General features: G+C 40.0%; 1 protein-coding gene across 1 annotated transcript; it reads right to left on the bottom strand.

The window, feature by feature from the left end:
* Nucleotides 1-1,374: 1,374 nt before the first annotated feature.
* sncb (synuclein, beta) lies at nucleotides 1,375-19,079 on the bottom strand. Its single transcript, XM_054791947.1, has 6 exons — nucleotides 18,919-19,079; nucleotides 17,939-18,072; nucleotides 10,999-11,028; nucleotides 10,662-10,747; nucleotides 5,164-5,250; nucleotides 1,375-2,178 (listed from the first exon to the last, which is right to left on the bottom strand). Exons 2-6 carry the CDS (start codon nucleotides 18,057-18,059, stop codon nucleotides 2,149-2,151), a joined length of 354 nt encoding a protein of 117 aa, XP_054647922.1. The 5' UTR covers nucleotides 18,060-18,072; nucleotides 18,919-19,079; the 3' UTR covers nucleotides 1,375-2,148.
* Nucleotides 19,080-19,412: the final 333 nt, after the last annotated feature.

Consider the following 19,412-nt stretch of genomic DNA (forward strand, 5'->3'; position numbering starts at 1 on the left):
GTGAATGATGTTTTAATAAAAAGGTTATTTTATGAAAAAGAGAAAACCCTGAATAGAATAAACACCTTTCAGGTCTCAGTGAATTCTTCCTGACCTCGTTACCATCATCCACGCCTGCTTCATTTAAGGGTGACTCATTTTCATTTTAGGTTTTTAATAACTGATTTTTTTTCTAAAGGTTAAACCTGAATGAAGCATACAGCCCAATATTAGTCAGCCTGGACATATTCAAAGTTTTAACTGTTGAATGAGTATCATCTGGCTGTAAATGACACACGGAAGTGGCAAAAGACTGCAGGAAGTTGTGTTATACATACCGGTGTGAAAAACATTGAAAAATAGTATCATTATTACTCAAACTTCAAAATTATTCATATATGTATTTGAGGAAACATATTTTGAAACATTCAAAGTGATCCAGCGCAGTAATCAGCTGTTTTCGAGTTTGTCCCAGTGAGCCTCCCCTTAGAACACCTATAAGGCTGGGGCATCGCCGACTCCCCAAAAAGATGATTTTGTGGCCTCTAAACTCTGTTTAGTTAGTAAAATAACCCATTTTAGTGCATAGGTCATGCCTGTATTCACAGAGGTTGAATGAGTTTTTACATAGAAATAATAAACAAAAATGTACAATCTTACAGTATTTTGCCACTTTCTTGTGTCACAGAATTTGGTCAATTGGGCTTCACAGTCAGGTAACCAAAACCTAGAACCATACAGTTTCAACAATACCGTGAAATGACTACCTCTAGACATTATCAACTGCTTCAATGCACAAAGTCTGATAGCGCTCCTGCATTCGATCTTATTGCAGTATGTGCACGTGTGTAGTTGTGCTTGGTACCTGCATTAGCTGTTTCTTTGGAGGAGTCTGCCACCTGCTGCACAGCTTCTTGAGCTGCCTGCACTGAAAACACATCACTATTAGGGAAGCCATAGGTCAGTGTTTCCTTAAAATGTATGACTATATAGTTATATATATTTATATATTTGTATAGATATACCTGCAGTGTCTGTGACCCCTTTTACTGCAGAGTGGCTGCTGCCTTTGAGGCCCTCAAAGGACTTCTTCAACGAGGCCATGGCTCCTCTCTCTGTCCCTGCATGGGTCTGAGCGGATGGTAGCCGGATCCACTGTTTAATACCCTCGGTCTGAGCCTGACACTGGTGAGCCTGCACGTTCCAGCCGGATTAACCGAAACAAAACCACCCGAAAGAGGCCCGACCAGACTGGCATCCCGGCAGTCACGCCAAGTGCCGTTGCCGACTCAGCAGATTCTAAACATCCTGACCCGTCTGACAGGCGCAAGCCAAAAAAAAAAAAAGACAATCACCATAAATGAATTAGTTACACAAATAAACACAATCAAATCCTTTCTTTTTCCACTTTTTATTTACAGAGGATTTGCATGTCCGGCTTAACACATAAACCTTTTTATTGACAAGTCCTGTAATTTAAAGCACATTTTTGATATGACAACCATTATGATTTCAAGACATAATATATTGACTTTATGCTGTTAAAATTGTCAGTACACACAAACACGCCCACACAAAAACATGTATACTGTCCATGTCCAACAGATTTACTGGAGTGATTTCACAAGCAACTAGAAAGATACAAAGTAAAAAAACAAACAAACTCTTACTTCAAAAACATTTCCAAAAAGAAAATGCCAAAAAAAAAAAAAAAAAGAACCCCACAAACAGGCATTGTCGACACTAAAAAGAGGATATCATTGTATTAATATCTGCTTGCAACTTGGACTTGTAACTTTTTTTCCACTCCCAATGTCTCATTGGAAGTTGATGAACATCTATTGCACATTTCTAAATACAGATACACACAAAGTACACATTCACAAGCCCTTCTTCTGGTCTCATTTCATTGGGAGGGAGTCAAGGAAATGAGACAGTGAGGACGATCCTACGGCTCAATAAATACCGACACCCAACACATTACATTAATAACATTTACAATATATAATCATAAAAGATTTGTCTGGAAGGAAGAACATTTTTTCAGTGGGAATTATTTTTGTAATTTTTTTTTTTTGCAACAGGAGAATAATTGGAATAGCGTTTGTCCTTTTTATTATTAGAAATATTATTGTGCTGCTGGTTGAATGGCGGCTCGCACTGATGATTTTACGCTTCTGGCTCGTAGTCTTGGCTCTCCTGTGTAGTGAACAAACATGACACGTGTGAAGAATCATCCCTTTCAATTACATCAAGAAATGTCAAGTGCAAGAATGAATTGTTGCTTTTACAAAGATATTAATGCCCAGTTTTTATATAACATTTGTGGAAATACTAACACACATTAAAGATGCTGTGCATAAAGAACCTGTAGTGTGTGACTGGGGAAAATCATGCAACTGCTTTTATGCACCAGAATTTTTTTAAATTGCTTTTGATTCACCAGTCCAAGTTGTACCTTGCCTCTCACCCCAACCCGTGACCCTAATGAGGACAAGTGGTGTAGAAAATAACTTTGTTAAAACTTTGGATCAAATGTGAGCTATGCAGAAGGCATTACATCAAAAGCAGCCTGTCCAATCGGATTATTTCATACTTATAGTGGACTTATAGTGTGCTGTGATGTATGGTATTGCTTCAAGTATCCAATCAGTTTACTATGACATCACACCCATCTTGCTCACAGGTAATTGCATGACAGCAGGGGTGTCCAAAGTGTGGCCCGTAGGTGTAAGGTTTTTTTTTTTTAATCAGCCCTCGGTACATTCTCAAAATTACAGTTAAACTAAAAAAAAACAACAGCAAAAATGGATAAAAGAGCAGTAATTTTACAAGTATGACGACAAAATATGAGGAGAATAAAGTCATAATATTAAGAGAAATAATTGTAGAAAGTTGAAATATTAAAGACTAAAATATGTAATTAAAAAAAGTCATAATATTATAAGAAATAAACCAAAAAAAGTTATAATTTTAGGAAAGTCTCTAATTTTTGAGCAAGTTAGCTCACGCACAATGGACATGCGTCAAGTGAGACGGATGTAACAGAGAGAATCCGGCCACTTTTCAAAATAAAACATCATTAAGACTACAAATTATGTGGGAAAAAAATTTAAAAAAATAATGTAAATTATTTTTTCTTTCTTTGCGGCCCGGTACCAAATGACCCGGGGGTTGGGGACCACTGGTACAATCCATTAATAGCTGACCATAAGTCAACACTGTCAGCCACTTGTTCTGTTCCTGTGTACAGTATATACAGTAAGTAGCGCGCTGTTAACATCCTTGTCATTCGTGTGGTCTGCTGTTTGACCATGAACTCATAAACTTGTCTAGTGCAGTTCCCCAATATTGTAGTCTGTCAAGTGTGAACTGAAATGCCAGCCCTTCTGTTTACATCATTGCAATATTTATGTGTAGTTTTTCTTATTCCTCGGCTTGTTTTATTATGTTAGTCGCAACAACATTGCTCAACTAATTGTGTCTAAAAGAAATAAACAAAATAACTAATTGCGCTTGACTGGGGATTTACTTTTTTGACCAAAAACCTTTACAGCAAGGAGAAAAACCAATGAAGTATTTTATACATGCAGTGCCCTTATTTCTTTGGTATTTCAGCATGGCAATACAATGCCTCATCAGTCACATGCAATTTAGAATACGTTATGAATCCTGTAAGACTACATGATTTATGAAGGAGTAACAATTTATAATTGTGGTAGTGGCTAGTAGTTAAAGCTGCAGTTGTTTGTAATAGTATGGGTCCCCATGTGGCTAAACAAGGTGGAACAGCTCTCAATATGATGCAATTCAAATATACAACAGCGTCAATCAAAAGTGAGCATTATCTTTGTAGAGACCACATATTAGATTGTTGCACTGTATATTATATTGTATATTGTAAAAGAAGATAACAGTACTGTAATGACGTCACTGCATCAGGTTGCTGGTCCCTCCACAGCCTGCAGAGGGCAGCGCAAGGCAATACAAGCGCCTCAAGGACAAGTCGTGAGCGCATCCCCAGCATCCTTACCTCTGCACACGCCTCCTCATGTTATCTTAACAAATTTGCAGCCTCTGTCAACGTGTCTTACTCTTTGTCGCCACTAAAGTTGAACACACACGTTTTCCTTCACTACACCTGTTTGATGCACGCGCTCCCCTGCAGCGCACACGCTCCACATTACAGCAATGCGGGGAGACCCTGACATTACCCACAATGCACGGAGGCTGTCAGCGTCATCACCACACCCATTCAGAGCGTGAGTGTGTGCAATGGTGGTGTAGAATGTGGTGGGGGAGGGGAACGAGATGCAGGAGTAGGAGTGAGAGGAAGAGGACATGGCTGGAACGAGATGTTGCCTGGCAGAAATGTGAACATGAACATTCCGCCGGAACTGATTAATGCAATAACGCGATGATGGGAGGGAATAAAAAGGGGTTATAAAATAAAAAAAAATAAAAAAGGGGGAGGGGGGGGGATTTGATTTAATGTGAAGATGAATATGAACATTCTAATCATCCCAGTGCAGAAAAAGGGAATGACAAAATCAAAACAACGTGAAAACATTTAGACAATAGAAATCTAAATTATTCTTTTAGTGCTTGAAATAAATGCATAAAAAAACATGTTGACTAAAAGGTCATTTTTATGAGCTATTTAAAGGCTTTCAAGGTTTTCATAGCAATTTGTTGTGGACGGTTGGCTCTCTCCCCTGGACTGGTAATTTCTAAAAATAACCATTTGTGTCACACTTGCATCACAATCTTGCTGGTTTAATCATTCATTGCACCTGCAAATGCTAACAAGATTAAAAACAATTCCTTTCTATTGCTCAGTTCTAGTCATAGAACGTTGTTTGCATAGATCTAGTGACTCCTACTGGGGTATTTTATCCTTTTCCTGTAGCAAAAGGAGGTAAGAAGGCAGAACTGTAGCTAGAGCTATTGTATTGGACCTCATCAGATGATGATCTGTGTGACACCAGACAGTGTTAACACTGGACATTTTCAATGTGCAGCTGTGCAGAGCCGGTGAATACTGACGTGTCTCCCATCTACTAGCAGTAAATGAACTCATCTCCGAATTGTTGTTCAATAAGCATGCACAAAATAATGACAATACACTTCATAGGGAGGATGCACGTTTGAATGTGGTGTGTGTATCTGGTGCAAGCTGATCACCTGCTGGGTGTCATCATATGTCTCTCCTTCTGGCTCCAGCATTCCCTCTGACTGGCCCTCCATGGCCTCCTGCCCGTACTCCTCAGGCTGCAGAACGAGACAGAACACACATGAAGGCAGACAATATGCAATACATGCACACAGTAGCCAAATAACAATAAGATACATCAAAAATATAGCTTTCTTACTCATATGTTCAACATCGCGGCTTGCAGTGATGTAGAACTACTAGTATACTGTGCAGACCTGCCAACCTTGAAGACATTTTATGAGTAGGCCTACTCCCGCAAGGGGCCAGCTTGATATTTATATATGTATTTTGCAAAAAGGCTAAAAAAACATCTGTGTGTGTGGTATGTGACATTGGGCTGTCAATCTATTAAAATATTTAATCGCGATTGATCTCATTCTGTCCAAAGTTGGAATTAATCACAGAAAGATACTTTTTTTGCTTTATACAAATTTTTACAGAGACACAAACATACACACTTTATCACACACACTCTTGGTCTGGCGACTTCAACAGCATGGAAGTAGGACACAACATGCAAGTTTTATTCTGTCCTCTTTGACAAACACAGCAATTCAAACAGAAACGCTAATAAACAATAACAATAATAACGCTAATAAATTCCCTCACGAGCCTTTACTGCCATCTCATTGAGCGCTGTGTGTGTGCTCGCTCACTTCCGCCTATGCCCCCACATACAAACGTGACACAAGCCCTCCAAACAGCTGTCTTCGGCTCTGCTTGCCGGTAACTAGCAACTCATACCCCAAATTTTAGCTTGTAGCCGAGAGACGGCTCAATAATAAAAAAAAATCATTAGTCGGTCTCGCTTTGTGGCTCAACATCAACTGCACTGCTGCTGTGTTTTCTCAAACTACAGTGTGGGCCGAGGATCAAACATGATGTGCGCACGTTGACCTAAAAAAATAGGGGCGTTAAAGGGAATTTCCGTTAACTTGTTATTATCATGTTAACTTTGACAGCCTAGTTATTATTAGTTATTAGTATCAGCAGTTCAGCTGTTTCTTGTTACATTATGCCTTTTGCTGTATTATTTCAATTTTTGCTGTTTTTTTGTTTCAGTTTCTTTCAACAATGTGCCGTGGACCAATAAAAAAAGAGCCATGGGTCGCAAATGGCGCCTGGGCCGCACTTTGGACACCCCTGCTTTTATAGCTGTTCATCAGAGTTGAGTGCGTGACGTGACGTCAACTCTGTGAGCAACCACACATTTCGCCTACTTGGCTCGTTAGCTTCCTTCATCAGGACCGAACAATGATAATGAAAGAGAGAAGGGCAGTGTTATTGGAGCTGGAGCTCACGGATGTGTTACAACAATCATTTTTATTGCAAATGTTGAACCGAAGGCGTTTGCGGTGGTGGGCTCTGAACAAATGGTACACACACAGGAGATAGTGTTCTACAAGCCGACCAATCACAGCCTTTATGGTCCTCGGAGTAAAATTTTTCTTTGGGAGGTGGACGTTACGCTGCACAAGAGCGACACAGGTTTCAGAGACTGAACTCGAAAGTGAAACGGGAGAAATACAACAAAATGCGTAACCCGGAGTTTAGCAAGGCTCTCCAGTAAGGGTATTGACTTTGCAAGGGTCAAAATGAGTGCGCAGTGTGAAAAATGCCTGCATATGAGAGCAGTTACTGGTGAATAATAAACATACTGCAAAGTTAACACCTCTGTGACAGTGTCAATTAAATGTGATAATTACTGTCATTGTAATGACAATTTGCTCAGTAGGGCTGCACAAAGAAAGAAAAATCTCATTTCACATGAACATGCAATCCAGTTTTTAAATGACAATATGTTTTTCTAATTCACTTAACAATCTGCATCACAAACAGACGCTGCCATTGTGCATCGCCGACCAGGGCGAGTTGGCTCCGATGGATGCCCTGTTTAGAACTTCTGACAGCTGATCATCAGCTCGCGGAAGGTGCAATTGCGTTTTCTTTGGAATTGTGTTTATTACGTGCATGGATGATTTTCAGTCTTTCTATTCATTTGTATCAACAAAATCCCCTGTCAATGGTCCTCCCGGGACCTCCCATGAAAGTCTGCAGACAGATTATTAGAAATTTCTTCCATCTTTCTTTCTTTAATAAATAAAAACGATGTGATTTCTTTGAAACGTAAGCGCATGGGCCTAAACAAGGTGTGTACGTGCACATGAAAAAAAAAATCATCCAAGAGAATCACAATCCCAACTCCAAGACAATCGTGACTCACATTTTTTCCAGAATCGTGCCTAACAATGTGGCTCATTGGTGTGTATTTCATAGTCCCGGGGGAAGGAAAGATGAGTAGGCCTTTAAAACAGGATATTTGGGTATACTTGAGACGCAGACATGAAAATTGTGGTTCAGGCGGATAATGTCATGGTCGCCTTGAACAGAGCAGGCATTCCTCTTGCTATCAGTTTAGTCTTTATAGGATTTAGTGCCAGAAAAACATTCACAGTTACCTCCAATAACCTCATGCCGACATGTCGGGTTATTACATTAGCAGCGACTATTTCCTTTCTCAGCAGTTTGCTCATCGCTGCCTGGGCAACTATGAGACCTGAATACAAAGCTGAGTGGGTCACCACTCTTATTTTTAAACCTACTAATCAAGTCAATTAGGTCAGAGAACAGACCATAATCCTAAGTGCTCAATCACGGCGGTGTTATTGCTGCAAGATAAGTGAACGCGCCGTAAAGACTGCCTGAAGGAAAGCTTACATAAAAAACAACCGTTATATGAATAATGTTGTGAAGTTGTAGTTTGCAGTGGTGTAGAGCTGCACTGCACAATAGTGCACTGGGAGGTATTGATAATATTTTGGTTAAGTTAAAATCGAAATAAGAGGAATAAAATAAAAAAAAAACATGTTACAGCTCGTTTATGACCGCCTTCCATGTGCATGTATACGGCATGTTGCGGCTCTTGGAATGTTTCTAAGTTTGGGAGTCTTTTGCCAGGATGTTGAAATATAAGCACATATATTGATCTCATTACGCCTTGGACAAACCAATCCAACAGACTGTTAGATTTACTAGCTTAGTGAAGCAGTGGAGAGGGTCCAATTGTGAGGATGAAAGCTTAGAAGAGGTTGAGGACCTCTGTGGTTCACACACAGCCTAGCAGAGACAAACAATACATCAACATGTGACGAGAGCGCATGAAAGCGAGGTCATTCACGGTGCACAGCACGACTCCAAGCATCAATCGAGTCCATGCATGGGGGAGATTTATGGTCACGTATAACCAGAGGTGTTGACTTGAGTCACAATTTTGATGACTTTGAACTCAACTTGCAACCAGACTTGTACTTTGGCATGAATGCCTCAGGACTTGTCTTGGACTTTAGTCTGATGACTTCAAAATACTTGAGATTTTCAGTGAGTGTGTTGAGTGAAATGTGTCCTCATTCAAAGCGTTCAACTAATGTGATCGTTATTATGTCATTTCCAGCAGGACAACAAACGTTCTATTAACATCCAATCAGGTTTGAGAACAAACAACTAGCTAAATCACGAACGCTAGCACTCTTTTTCTTTGACTGAGGCTATGTTCACACTGGTCGTATTTACAAAATAAAACAATTCAAAATGCATTAATTGTATTTGTGAATTATTTTTTTGTGTTACATTGTTAAAATTGTATTTTATTTGGTAAACACTAAACAGTGCTAAAAAAAGCCCATGACTTCAGACTTGACTCGACCTGTCTTGTCTTTACTTGAGGCCTGACTCGAGACTTACTTCAGACTTGCAAAACACTGACTCGCTGCTACCTTGGGTTATAACTAAGAAAAACATGCTGAGTTTTTCCATTAAGTGAAAGAAAATCACCTCCATTGCTAATCCGTTTTAGGGGCGAGGCCTTTATTGGTACAAATGGAATACATTAACTATTCCACAAGCTGGTGTGAAAGTTTAAAGCAGGGGTATCCAAACGTCTTCCACCGAGGGCCGCATACTGACAAATCAAAGAATGTGGGGCCACGTTTCCATTTTTTAATCCAATCCAATGTTTTTATATTTCAAGAAAAAACAGCCTCCAGCTCAGCTTTGTGTTGTTGGTGACGAAGCGTACCATTAGGAGGAACTTTTTCTCCTCACATTGCATTTTTTTGTATTTCGTTTTTCCTTTCTGCTTTCTTCTGGTATATATGTTTTTTTGTAATATTATGTCTTTATTCTTTATTCTGTATTTATTTTTTATTGACTGTATTATCGTAATATTCTAACTTTTGCCCAACCTAATTTTCCTAAAATTTGAACTTTATTCTTCATTTTGTTTCTCCTAACAGTACCACTTTTTAAAAAATATATATTCTAGTCTTTAATATTTCAACTTTATGCTGTTTTTGTCTTAGTATTAGGACTTTATTCTTCTACTATTTTCTTTATTCTGTGAAAATTATTTCTCTTTTTTCCAATTTTTGCTGTTGTTTTTAAAAAAAATAGTTTTCTTGTTTAATTGTATTTTTAGAATGCCCAGGACCAAGCCATGCCTCGTAAATGGCCCCCAAGCCGCACTGTGGACACCCATGGTTTAAAGTTTAAGGTTAAAAGGTAGTTTTTTTCTACTGACGTAGAAAATGAGGCCTCAATTTGAGGTGTGGTATTTATTCTTTAGTCAAATGGATGACACACCCAGTGACTAATTGGGACATGGTGTCTATTACAGCAGAGACTAGTTGAGAAATGTTGGCATATCTAAATGAATTTGTGGAGGTAAAACTAAAAAATATATAGCATGAAAATATTTCAATGCAACTGTGTCAAGTGTTTGGACTGTCAGGATTAAAAACACCAGGAATGATCCACAGAATCTCCGATAGTCGCTGGATATATGGTCTAAAACAACAAATAACCAACGGGTCAAAAAAGCATTGGCATCCACAACTGCGGCTGTAGGTAACCTCCCGATGTAGTTAAAAAAAAAAATGAAATCCACAAGTAGTATCATGAGCGATGAGCATTCATCATCTTTATCTTTCTCTACATGCACTTTAAAACATGAATAGTACTAATGCTGTTGGTGTGGAACGCATGCGTGTTATGCTTATCGTACCGTTGTTTGAACAACAATGAACTTGGGCAGTTTGCGCCTTACTGCTATTACAACATTGGGTCTGTTGCTGCTGTGTTGTGCAGCATACCTGTTCATAAATGACCATGTGGTCAAAGAGAGTTACGTTCTCCTTTCCACTTTCTCATGCACTCCAAATCATTAGGTTACACTTGAAGGTGTTATATACTGTATCATGAGTTTTCAAATGTTGGCCTCTCCAATTATCGCCCCGTCCTCGCTGTGGTCCAGGTAAATAAACGCTGGGACAATTTCATTCAATCGTGATAACGATATCATACTGCTGAAATAGTCCCTTAAAAATATCGAAGTAGTGAGCCAAGATGTGTCTGAAGCGTATTTGCATTCAGACCATTTAGCGGAGCTAGCGTGCACAATAAGAGCACCTACGTTCATGTCAGACGGGAAGTCGTCCTTCTTCAGCAGGCCAGTGGCAGCAGCAATGTTCCCCATCGCTCCGGTGGTCTTCTCAGCCACTACACACACAAAAAACATGTTCAAATTAAAATGCACAGATCGTTTCACTCCTTTGTTTCAGGTTCGATCATGCATACTTAACAACAGGGCATTTACTTGAATGCCCTGTTGTTAAGTATGCATGCTTTAATGCCTCAGCATGAGTGTTCTTTGCAGACTTAAAGCAATTCATATGGAATATTAATTATATTTAATAATATTTCAATATTTCAATATAATATTTCAAAATTTAAAATGAGGGAAAACTCACCTGTGCCCACACTGTCTTTGGCCTTGTTACCTGAGGTAGTAAAAACAAAAAACAAATTTAGGACACATCTAGACTACTAGTTATCCTAGAACAAATGTACCCCTGCATCACAAAAATGCCTTCTCAAAAAAATCAAACCTCACAAAACGCTCAGCGTTATATTTGTCTCCCGCCGTATCCCTGCGCACTGTCGCCTGTGCGTTCTTGTCTATGTGACGAAGACGCTCGCATCTACACATGAACGCGCAGACCAGAGTTAGGCAAATGTTATGTTCATAAAATACAGCAAAAACTGGCATATTTCACACATAGTGGCAAATGATGATTAATTATGATTAATTAATTTTAAAACAGTGATTAATTTGATTACCATCCATCCATTTTCTATACCGCTTCTTCCTCATTAGGGTCGCGGAGGGTATGTTGGAGCCTATCCCAGCTGACTTCGGGCGACAAGCGGGGTACACCCTGGACTGGTCGCCAGCCAATCGCAGGGCACATATAGACAAACAACCATTCACACTCACATTCATACCTATGGACAATTTAGAGTCGCCAATTAACCTCACCTGCATGTTTTTGGAATGTGGGAGGAAGCCGGAGTACCCGGAGAAAACCCACGCGCACACGGGGAGAACATGCAAACTCCACACAGAAATGCCCAGGGGAGAATCGAACCCAGGTCTTCCCGATCGCCAGGCTGTTATTAATTTTATTACATTTTTAAATAATTTGACGGTCCAATTTTTTTTTTTTTTTTTGCTGAAATGTAGTGTATGTTGCAAGAGGTGAGGGGCATAGGGATGGGAGGTCTGCTCTTGAAGACAATTTAGAAGAAGCAAAAACCTCCTGGAGGTAGAAATGCAGCGGTCTCCCCTGTTTTGTGTGTTTTTTTTTTAATGAATTGGTTGCGACTTGTCACTCATAGTGTAGCAGTTCACACACAATATTAAGCCAATATCCTGGACCCTCCTGCTGTGATCTTCTGGCACTACTACAAACTACTGCTAAAAAAACTAAGCTTCTTACTAACGACATGGGTCACTGTGTTGCCCAACAAATTCCTTTTTACAAATATTTGGGATGAGAATGTCTCTGAATGTTCTGAACTCCTGTTTCCAAGTGCACTCCCTCAAAGTTCTTCTTCCATTTGGACATTTAATAGTTGTCACATCTTCATCTTCATCACACCTGCTTCATAACACTACGTTTTCATGATGCCTTTTCCCAGCTCAAGACTAACCTCAGCCAGGGCCTACTACTCCCACAAATGTTGGCTTTGTTGTACTTTATGTACAGGGTCACTTTACAGAATTATATTTTTATTTCTTGTGAAATAAGGACTTTTTATATCTTTTACACCTATTTTTTTTATCTGATCTTATTTCTGTATTCCTTACGTGTGTATCTTGCTTGCTGCTATAACAAGCGAATTTTCCCGCTGTGACATCAATAAAGTACAATCTACTCTAATCTACTTTCTGTGACTCTGATTAAAGGTACTACAGTAATCCCTCGTATATCACGTTTAAATGGTTCCAGATCCGAACGTGATGAACTCATTTGTGTAGAATGTCGGTTTCCTTATTATAAATGAATATTTTCATAGAGCACAGAAAACCTGTTTACTACCTTCCAAATATGTATGTTAACATTATTAGAGCTCTCCAGACATTAACTAGCACACCTACAGTAGTCACCTTTACACTCGTATTACCCAATATAGTCGGCATAATAAGACATAATATAGACTCGCACACAGGGGTGCCGCCAGGAACACTGGGTCCCATGGGAAAAAAAAAAATCATGCTGGCTCCCCTCCCCTTTTTATTTTTTAATAATTACCTTTTTTGGGGGCCCAGGACAGTTAGGGGCCCGTGTAATTGTCCTAACTCCCAGGAATTCTGGGACCCATGAAAAAAAAAAATCACGTTGACTCCCCTCCCCTTTAATTTCTCAATAATCACCTATTTTTCGGGGCCGCTGTCAGTCCTATCCCAGCTGTCTTGGGGCGAGAGGTGGGGTACACCCTGGACTGATCGCCCGTTTAGTCATTTTTATGCTTGAAAATGTTTAATATAGGCCAAAAGTACAGTATGTAACATTTGCTTAAAGATGCATATTTTTGACTAACAAATAAATAAATAAAAACTAATAATAGGCCATAGACAACCACGAAATAGCATGTTTTATTAATGAACATATTTTGAAAAACCATGATCAAGTGAAGCTGTAAATTTCAAAGGGCAAAGTGGCGAGGGACAACTGCGGAAGTGTTTTTCAGCCTCACGCTTGTGCATCTCAGGTCCTGACCTACACAGCACATAACAACAATTAATAACGTTCTATTTCAGATGTCAGCTATTTTTGTTTATTTGAGAATGACTTTTATCATAAATAAAAAAGTTCAAAAAGAAGATGGCCCCTTTATACAAAATAATTATTTATTTATCTCTTTTTTTCACTGCAATGATAATTTGCATTACTTTCTCCATTAGGCTTTCGTCAGTGTTAGCAGTTTTATTATAAAAGTCCATTCGCATAACAAATCACCCCAAACAACTGTAATAAAGCACTAGTTACTGATTTTTAATTCCTAGATTGGCTGTTAAAAACAAGTGGCAGCAATCTGAGGCTGTACAGATCCAACTTGAAGTGACTGTCGTAACAATCAGCTCTGTGTCAGAGTGTTGGTGCATTCAATAATTATTTTTTTTTAAGTTATTTGAAGACCTCCACAAAAACTAGCCGCAGATTGTGAGGCACCAGGGAGCCAGCTATTTAAGAGACTTATTAAACTGGTTTACAACACAACCACAGCATTGTTCAATTGTCTGACCTTTTGGCAGCTCCCATCCATTTGCACTTTGCTCCATCGAGCTATTTGACCAAACTACTACGTGCCCATCGTTGCTGATCACACAGGCCCCTCTCAACTGGGTAGCATCCACATGCATTATTGGTCCCTGAGGACATTTAAAAGCCAGGCTAGGAGAGGCCAAACGATGAAGCTTCTTTACAAAAGGAAGCCTTGGAGCAAAGTTACATCTAGGAAATGCACCCATGTGAAAACAACACACTAGTGAAGTGCACAGAAAGAACAACTACAGTACCGCAAATGATTGCTATCACTAAAAAATACAAGACCTCTCCGCCTCAGCTAAGTCCTGGTGTGGTTTTTGGATTTGGGTCACTTATTTGCAAATTGAATAGCATCTATTGGTTTCTACTGAGAATACACTGTGACCAATCTGACGTCTTAGGTACACCTGGACTAGCCCTTACAAACATAATGAGTTTTCAATGAATGGAAGCGGTATTCACTTACAAATGTGTTTATTATTGTGCTTGTGTTTCGAGCAATGTATAATTTTGCGACAACCTACACCTCATTAACCTAAATGAGGCAAAAAGATATTACATACACCTCTCGGGATGAGCGCTAAACCTGCTGAAATATTACTTCTGATAGGATCATTAAATTCTAATCATTATACCTACAAAAAAAACCCTAGGGTTTATTTTTTGATAAATTCTGTCCCAGATATCCGGATAAAACAAGTAAACATGTTCTGTCTCTTGCAGCAGCAGCAGGGGCTGTCATAAGATGGTCCCCAGACCTCTCAGCTCACCCTCACCCCTCCTTCAAGAGGGGCCTTCAAGCAAATCGTATGTAGCTTTCTAGGGCGACACAAACACGAAGCATGATGCAGAAGCACAGACGTGCCATGGATATGCTGTTCCATTTTGTGCACCGTGGCCAAAACACAAGCAGAGAGATGAGCATAAAGCATGTGAAAATGAGCCTGCGCACGTTTTGACTGCAGCCTGATACTGTATGTTCACTGCTCATGAGTGACAGGAAAACAGTAATTAGATTTGAGCTAAGCCCTCACTGCAGATCCATCTGACAATGCACCTGAAACAACTGTCACCATGTCATGACAGAGTCTGGTATCACACGCTTTGGGCCTTCTGACAGGAAAACCCACTGACATAATACAGAGAAATCGAAGAATGTATCATTTGTAAACCGACCCAAACATTGGGAAAAAATGACTCTAAAGTCACACAAAAACTTGGAGGTCGAACTGTCATCATGCTGTTTAACACCAGTTGTGTTTTCTTTGGCTTTTTGTGTTGTATTAGTAATACCGCCAAAGAAGAATTGTGTTGATGATCATAAAGCCATAAATAGAACTTCTGCAGTGTGGTTGGTGGTGCGTGGTATACACCTCTGTTAGGCTGCTCAGTACAATATGGCGAACTCTGTTATAGCAGTGTTTCCCGCCACAAATAGAGTTGGCGGAATCTGTTCGCCCCTGCTCATAACCGCATTACAATGGGACTGTGTGATGTAGCTCGGTACAAGTCAGTACAGGAGGTGGGGGTGCGGATTGCAACTCCGCCTTTTAAACATACCTGGTCTGCCAAAGAATAAAAAAACGACGATGGCAACTTACAGTAGCAACTTTGTTGCTATTGTGGCGCATTTGAGTCATGTAGAAGCTAGGTCAGAGGCAAACTTTGGCTCGCATAAGGAAGTGCTCTTTATTTGTAACTACCAACTTAGCAAATATGCAATTGCGCTGCACAAAGCAACAGCAGGTCACTAACGCAACAAGGAATGCAAACAAGGAAGTTAACACATACAGAACACACAATGCAACCTCATCTACTGCGCCACACGGACATCAAAATAAGCGCACAAACATACATGCAAAATTATTCTCCTATCAACACACCGCAAGGCATGCTTGGTATCCCGCGCCACTCTTTGTGAACACGCTACACTGTATTTAGCCAGTAATCAGACCCCTCTAGACACTCTTTTCAAAAGGGCAACTAGCAACAAATCTAGCGACTTTTCTGGTCTTATTGGACACTTTTGGAGACTGTCATGAAAAGCAGGTATCGCTCAACGAGCAGCGGGTTATATGCTGGACCCCTCCCTGATCGAAAAGGGTCTGTTCCATAAAAAAACACAAAAAGAAGCGACAAAGGAAGTTCATTTCTAGTTTGCATTTGTTTTGCTTTTTATGTGGACTTTTTTAACACGTCAAAGCCAGTTAAGTAAATGACACGATGACATCTTCTGTAAAATCAGCCTTTAACGACACGTACAAACAAACGAGGCAAAGCATGGGATGCTGTATTTGTCGTAAAAGTAGGTTTGTTGTTGGTTTAAACACTAACTGTAAAATAAATGGCTAAATAACTTTATAAACGAAACATCCCACAGAAAATTATAAACTGTCTTACATTTCATTTCTAAAGTTTCAGATCAAGTTCCAAATTAGAAATGAGCCAGGATTTGGTTTTTGGAGGTGTTTTAATAGCGAGCTTTGCAGGCCGAATAGGTGTGTCCCATTACTTGCATTAATTAGATGCTTCTATTCAGCTGGTTTTATATCTTCAGAATGCACAGAAAACAAAAAGGCGTGTGATCATGTCTCACATAAGGGTTGTGGATGACGGGCAAAATTTTAAGAAAAACAGTTTTCCTTTAAATATCAATACAATAACTCACAGTATACAATTCTGACAATCAGCGACCCATTTTGGGTCCTGACCCTAGCCCGGGAATGCTTGCTATTGTGCCCCAATGATTTAATGGCATAGCTCAGAATGCAAAACATCACTGTAATCTTCTCAGGGCGATGAATCGATTGCAACTGGACTATTCAGGTTGTCTTAGAAGACGCTTTGCCTCTCATCCAAGATTTGAGCTGCCCTATTTAGTCTTTCGACATGAACTGATGAAGCCTGCTCAGATGAGAGGCAAAACGTCCTGTCAGACAACCTGAACCGTCCAGTTGCAATCGATTCAATGCCCAATACAATGACCTGGATGAATGAGAATATCCACTGGCATCATTGTAACGTAACTTTAAAAACTGGGATTATCAAATCAATGTAGAGCCCTTCTTAATTTCTCTTATCATATACGAACGATGCTCTTCAAAACTGCTGACAGGTACAGTCAAATTAGTCGCAAACAAACACAAGGTAGATCAGTGGTGTCCGAAGTGCGACGCCAGGACCATTTGCGGCCCACGGGTTGTTTTCTACTGGCCCACGGCACAAAATTCAACAAAAAAATACGAACATTGGAAAAATAGAGCAAAAAGGCACAACGTGAAAAGAAAAAGATGAAATATTGATAATAATAACTAATAATAAGACAAAGATTTGTCTTGAAATAGATATATCCCATTTTTGTCAAAGTGGCCCTCTGCATCTTTGAATTTTTCAGTATGTGTCCCTCAGTGGAAAAAGTTTAGACACCCCTGAGGTACACGATATTTGCAGTGGTATGAGAAAGAAAGAGGCAAAGACTCCTCAGCTGTAGCCTGAGGTTGTTTACACGCTAACCCCAGACTTTGCAACTACTCCACTCCCATACACATCTCTCCAGTAGTCTTATGCTGGAAACGTGACATATACATTCATTTTGCACGCTCGCTGGTTTGCCTGCCATCCAGTGCACGGACATGTGGCAAGCGTTGCCCCACCCCCACCCCCTCTCCTTGCTTGTAGCTCTGTCAAGTCAAGCGAGAGGCCATAAGGACATTTGGAGCATGGCATCATCTACGATTACACCTCCCCACAGTTCACTACATCTTACAACTACTGATATTGATGCTATTTTAGTAGCTGGTTGTTAAAACAGCCTCAATAATTAATGACCCAGCGCACTGGCCTGCATAAGTAAAAAACACAGGCATTGATCACTTATGTGGACGAATGAATAATTGAAACACTGATGCAGAAATAACAGATTTGTCCGGTTGATATGAATCATGTTTCTATACTGACTAAAGCACCATACTGTGTTATAACCCCTCGGTTATAGCTCTCAAAGTTACTGTCCCCAATCAGATTTAGTATGACCAACAGATCTAGGTCACACGGTATGAAAGATTTGGGATCCACTTACCTACGAACATAACTCCTTCTTTAGTCTTCTCGGCTGCCACGGCAACTCCTTCCTTGGTTTTTTCTGCGGCCACAGCCACGCCCTCCTTGGCTTTGGACAAACCCTTCATCAACACATCCATCTTGGCGGAGCAACTGTGGACAAGAGACGAAATGCAGTTCACAATGTCACCATGTGGAATGGCTCCTACCAATAAGGATGTCATTAAAACACTCCTATGTGTAGTGTTTGGTAAAAAATGAAGTGCACACTATCTACTGTATAAGGATGCTTGGGGAAAATGGGAACAACAACGCCCCCTGCGGTGGATGCTGTCACCTGCAGTCCGGCCATCAGGCTGAAGGAATAAACGCATTGTTCACTCGTGCATTCAAGCCCATTTGCTCCTGCGTGCACTAAATATGCAGAAAGATGCCAAAGATTCAATGAAATAGTTAATTGTGGAGGGGGTCATTAATTATTGCTCACTTGAAATGCTACTCTCAGTAGTGGGGAGATGCCTGCATGCATGCAGGGAGCAAACCCAGGCCTGTCTAATGGAGGCTGTACAGAATATTCATAGAGATGGCATTTACTGCTGGGGGATGGGAACACTGCCACATCTACACGCATTACGGTGTTAAAACATACATGGAGGATGCCATCTGATTTCCTTTGCACACATTCGGTTCCGAAATGAAACATGCAATTTGCGTCGTGAATGCTGCAGACGAAGACATTCGTGATGCCGTCGACCGATTCTCACCAGGAACTGATTGCATTTTTAATTAGCAACGAAAAGCGTTCAAATCTGGAAGGAAAAGTCATCGTATTTCGAATGAACGGTTTTTTTGTTGTTGTTGTTGTTTCTGCTTCACCTTGCAGACGAAGAAGCTTCAAATGGTGGTGACAGTCAGACACGCTAAGGAATAATAATTAAAAAAGGTCGACAAATTTAAAAAAAAAAAAGGTCGACAAATTTTAAAAAAATGTGTTCTTACCTATTTACAAATAGCCTCGACTTGTCTCCTTCGTGATTGTGGCACACGGTTGAGTCCAACTACTGTCTTTTAAGGGCAGCGATATATCTTCTACTGATCACTACAGTGGGCCTTACTCACGATCATCTCCACCAACAGGGACGGCCCCCTTCACTAGGGGTGGGACGATACCAACATCGATATAATCGATACCCAGGGTAATATCCGTATAGGTCAATACACACGTGAAGAGATCGATATTTAAATGAAACTTTTACGTTTATGTTTTATTATTTGGTTGTTACATTGTATTATGGTATGTTTTATTTGTTTCAGACATGTTCATCAAGTTGCATGAATGAACATCACGACCAACAGCACAATTGAACATGTCCGAAAAGGTGTAGGAAGAAGCAGAGCTTCTTTTAATCCTACGTCTTCGTCATAACTATCACTGATTATTCATTCACACTATTTCTTTTACATGTCGACAGTCACAATATTTCATTTGCTGA

The sequence above is a fragment of the Dunckerocampus dactyliophorus genome, chromosome 11, assembly GCF_027744805.1.
Source record: "Dunckerocampus dactyliophorus isolate RoL2022-P2 chromosome 11, RoL_Ddac_1.1, whole genome shotgun sequence".
Lineage (NCBI taxonomy): Eukaryota > Metazoa > Chordata > Actinopteri > Syngnathiformes > Syngnathidae > Dunckerocampus > Dunckerocampus dactyliophorus.

What these genes read in the sequence shown, in the direction of transcription:
- sncb (XM_054791947.1), bottom strand. Translation starts at nt 18,059, where the DNA reads ATGGATGTGTTGATGAAGGGTTTGTCCAAAGCCAAGGAGGGCGTGGCT. An exon ending in CAAAGACAGTGTGGGCACAG is followed by an intron (nt 10,748 to 10,998) that starts GTGAGTTTTCCC and finishes TTGTGTGTGTAG; the next exon opens with TGGCTGAGAAGACCACCGGA. An exon ending in CATATGATGACACCCAGCAG is followed by an intron (nt 2,179 to 5,163) that starts GTGATCAGCTTG and finishes TTCACTACACAG; the next exon opens with GAGAGCCAAGACTACGAGCC.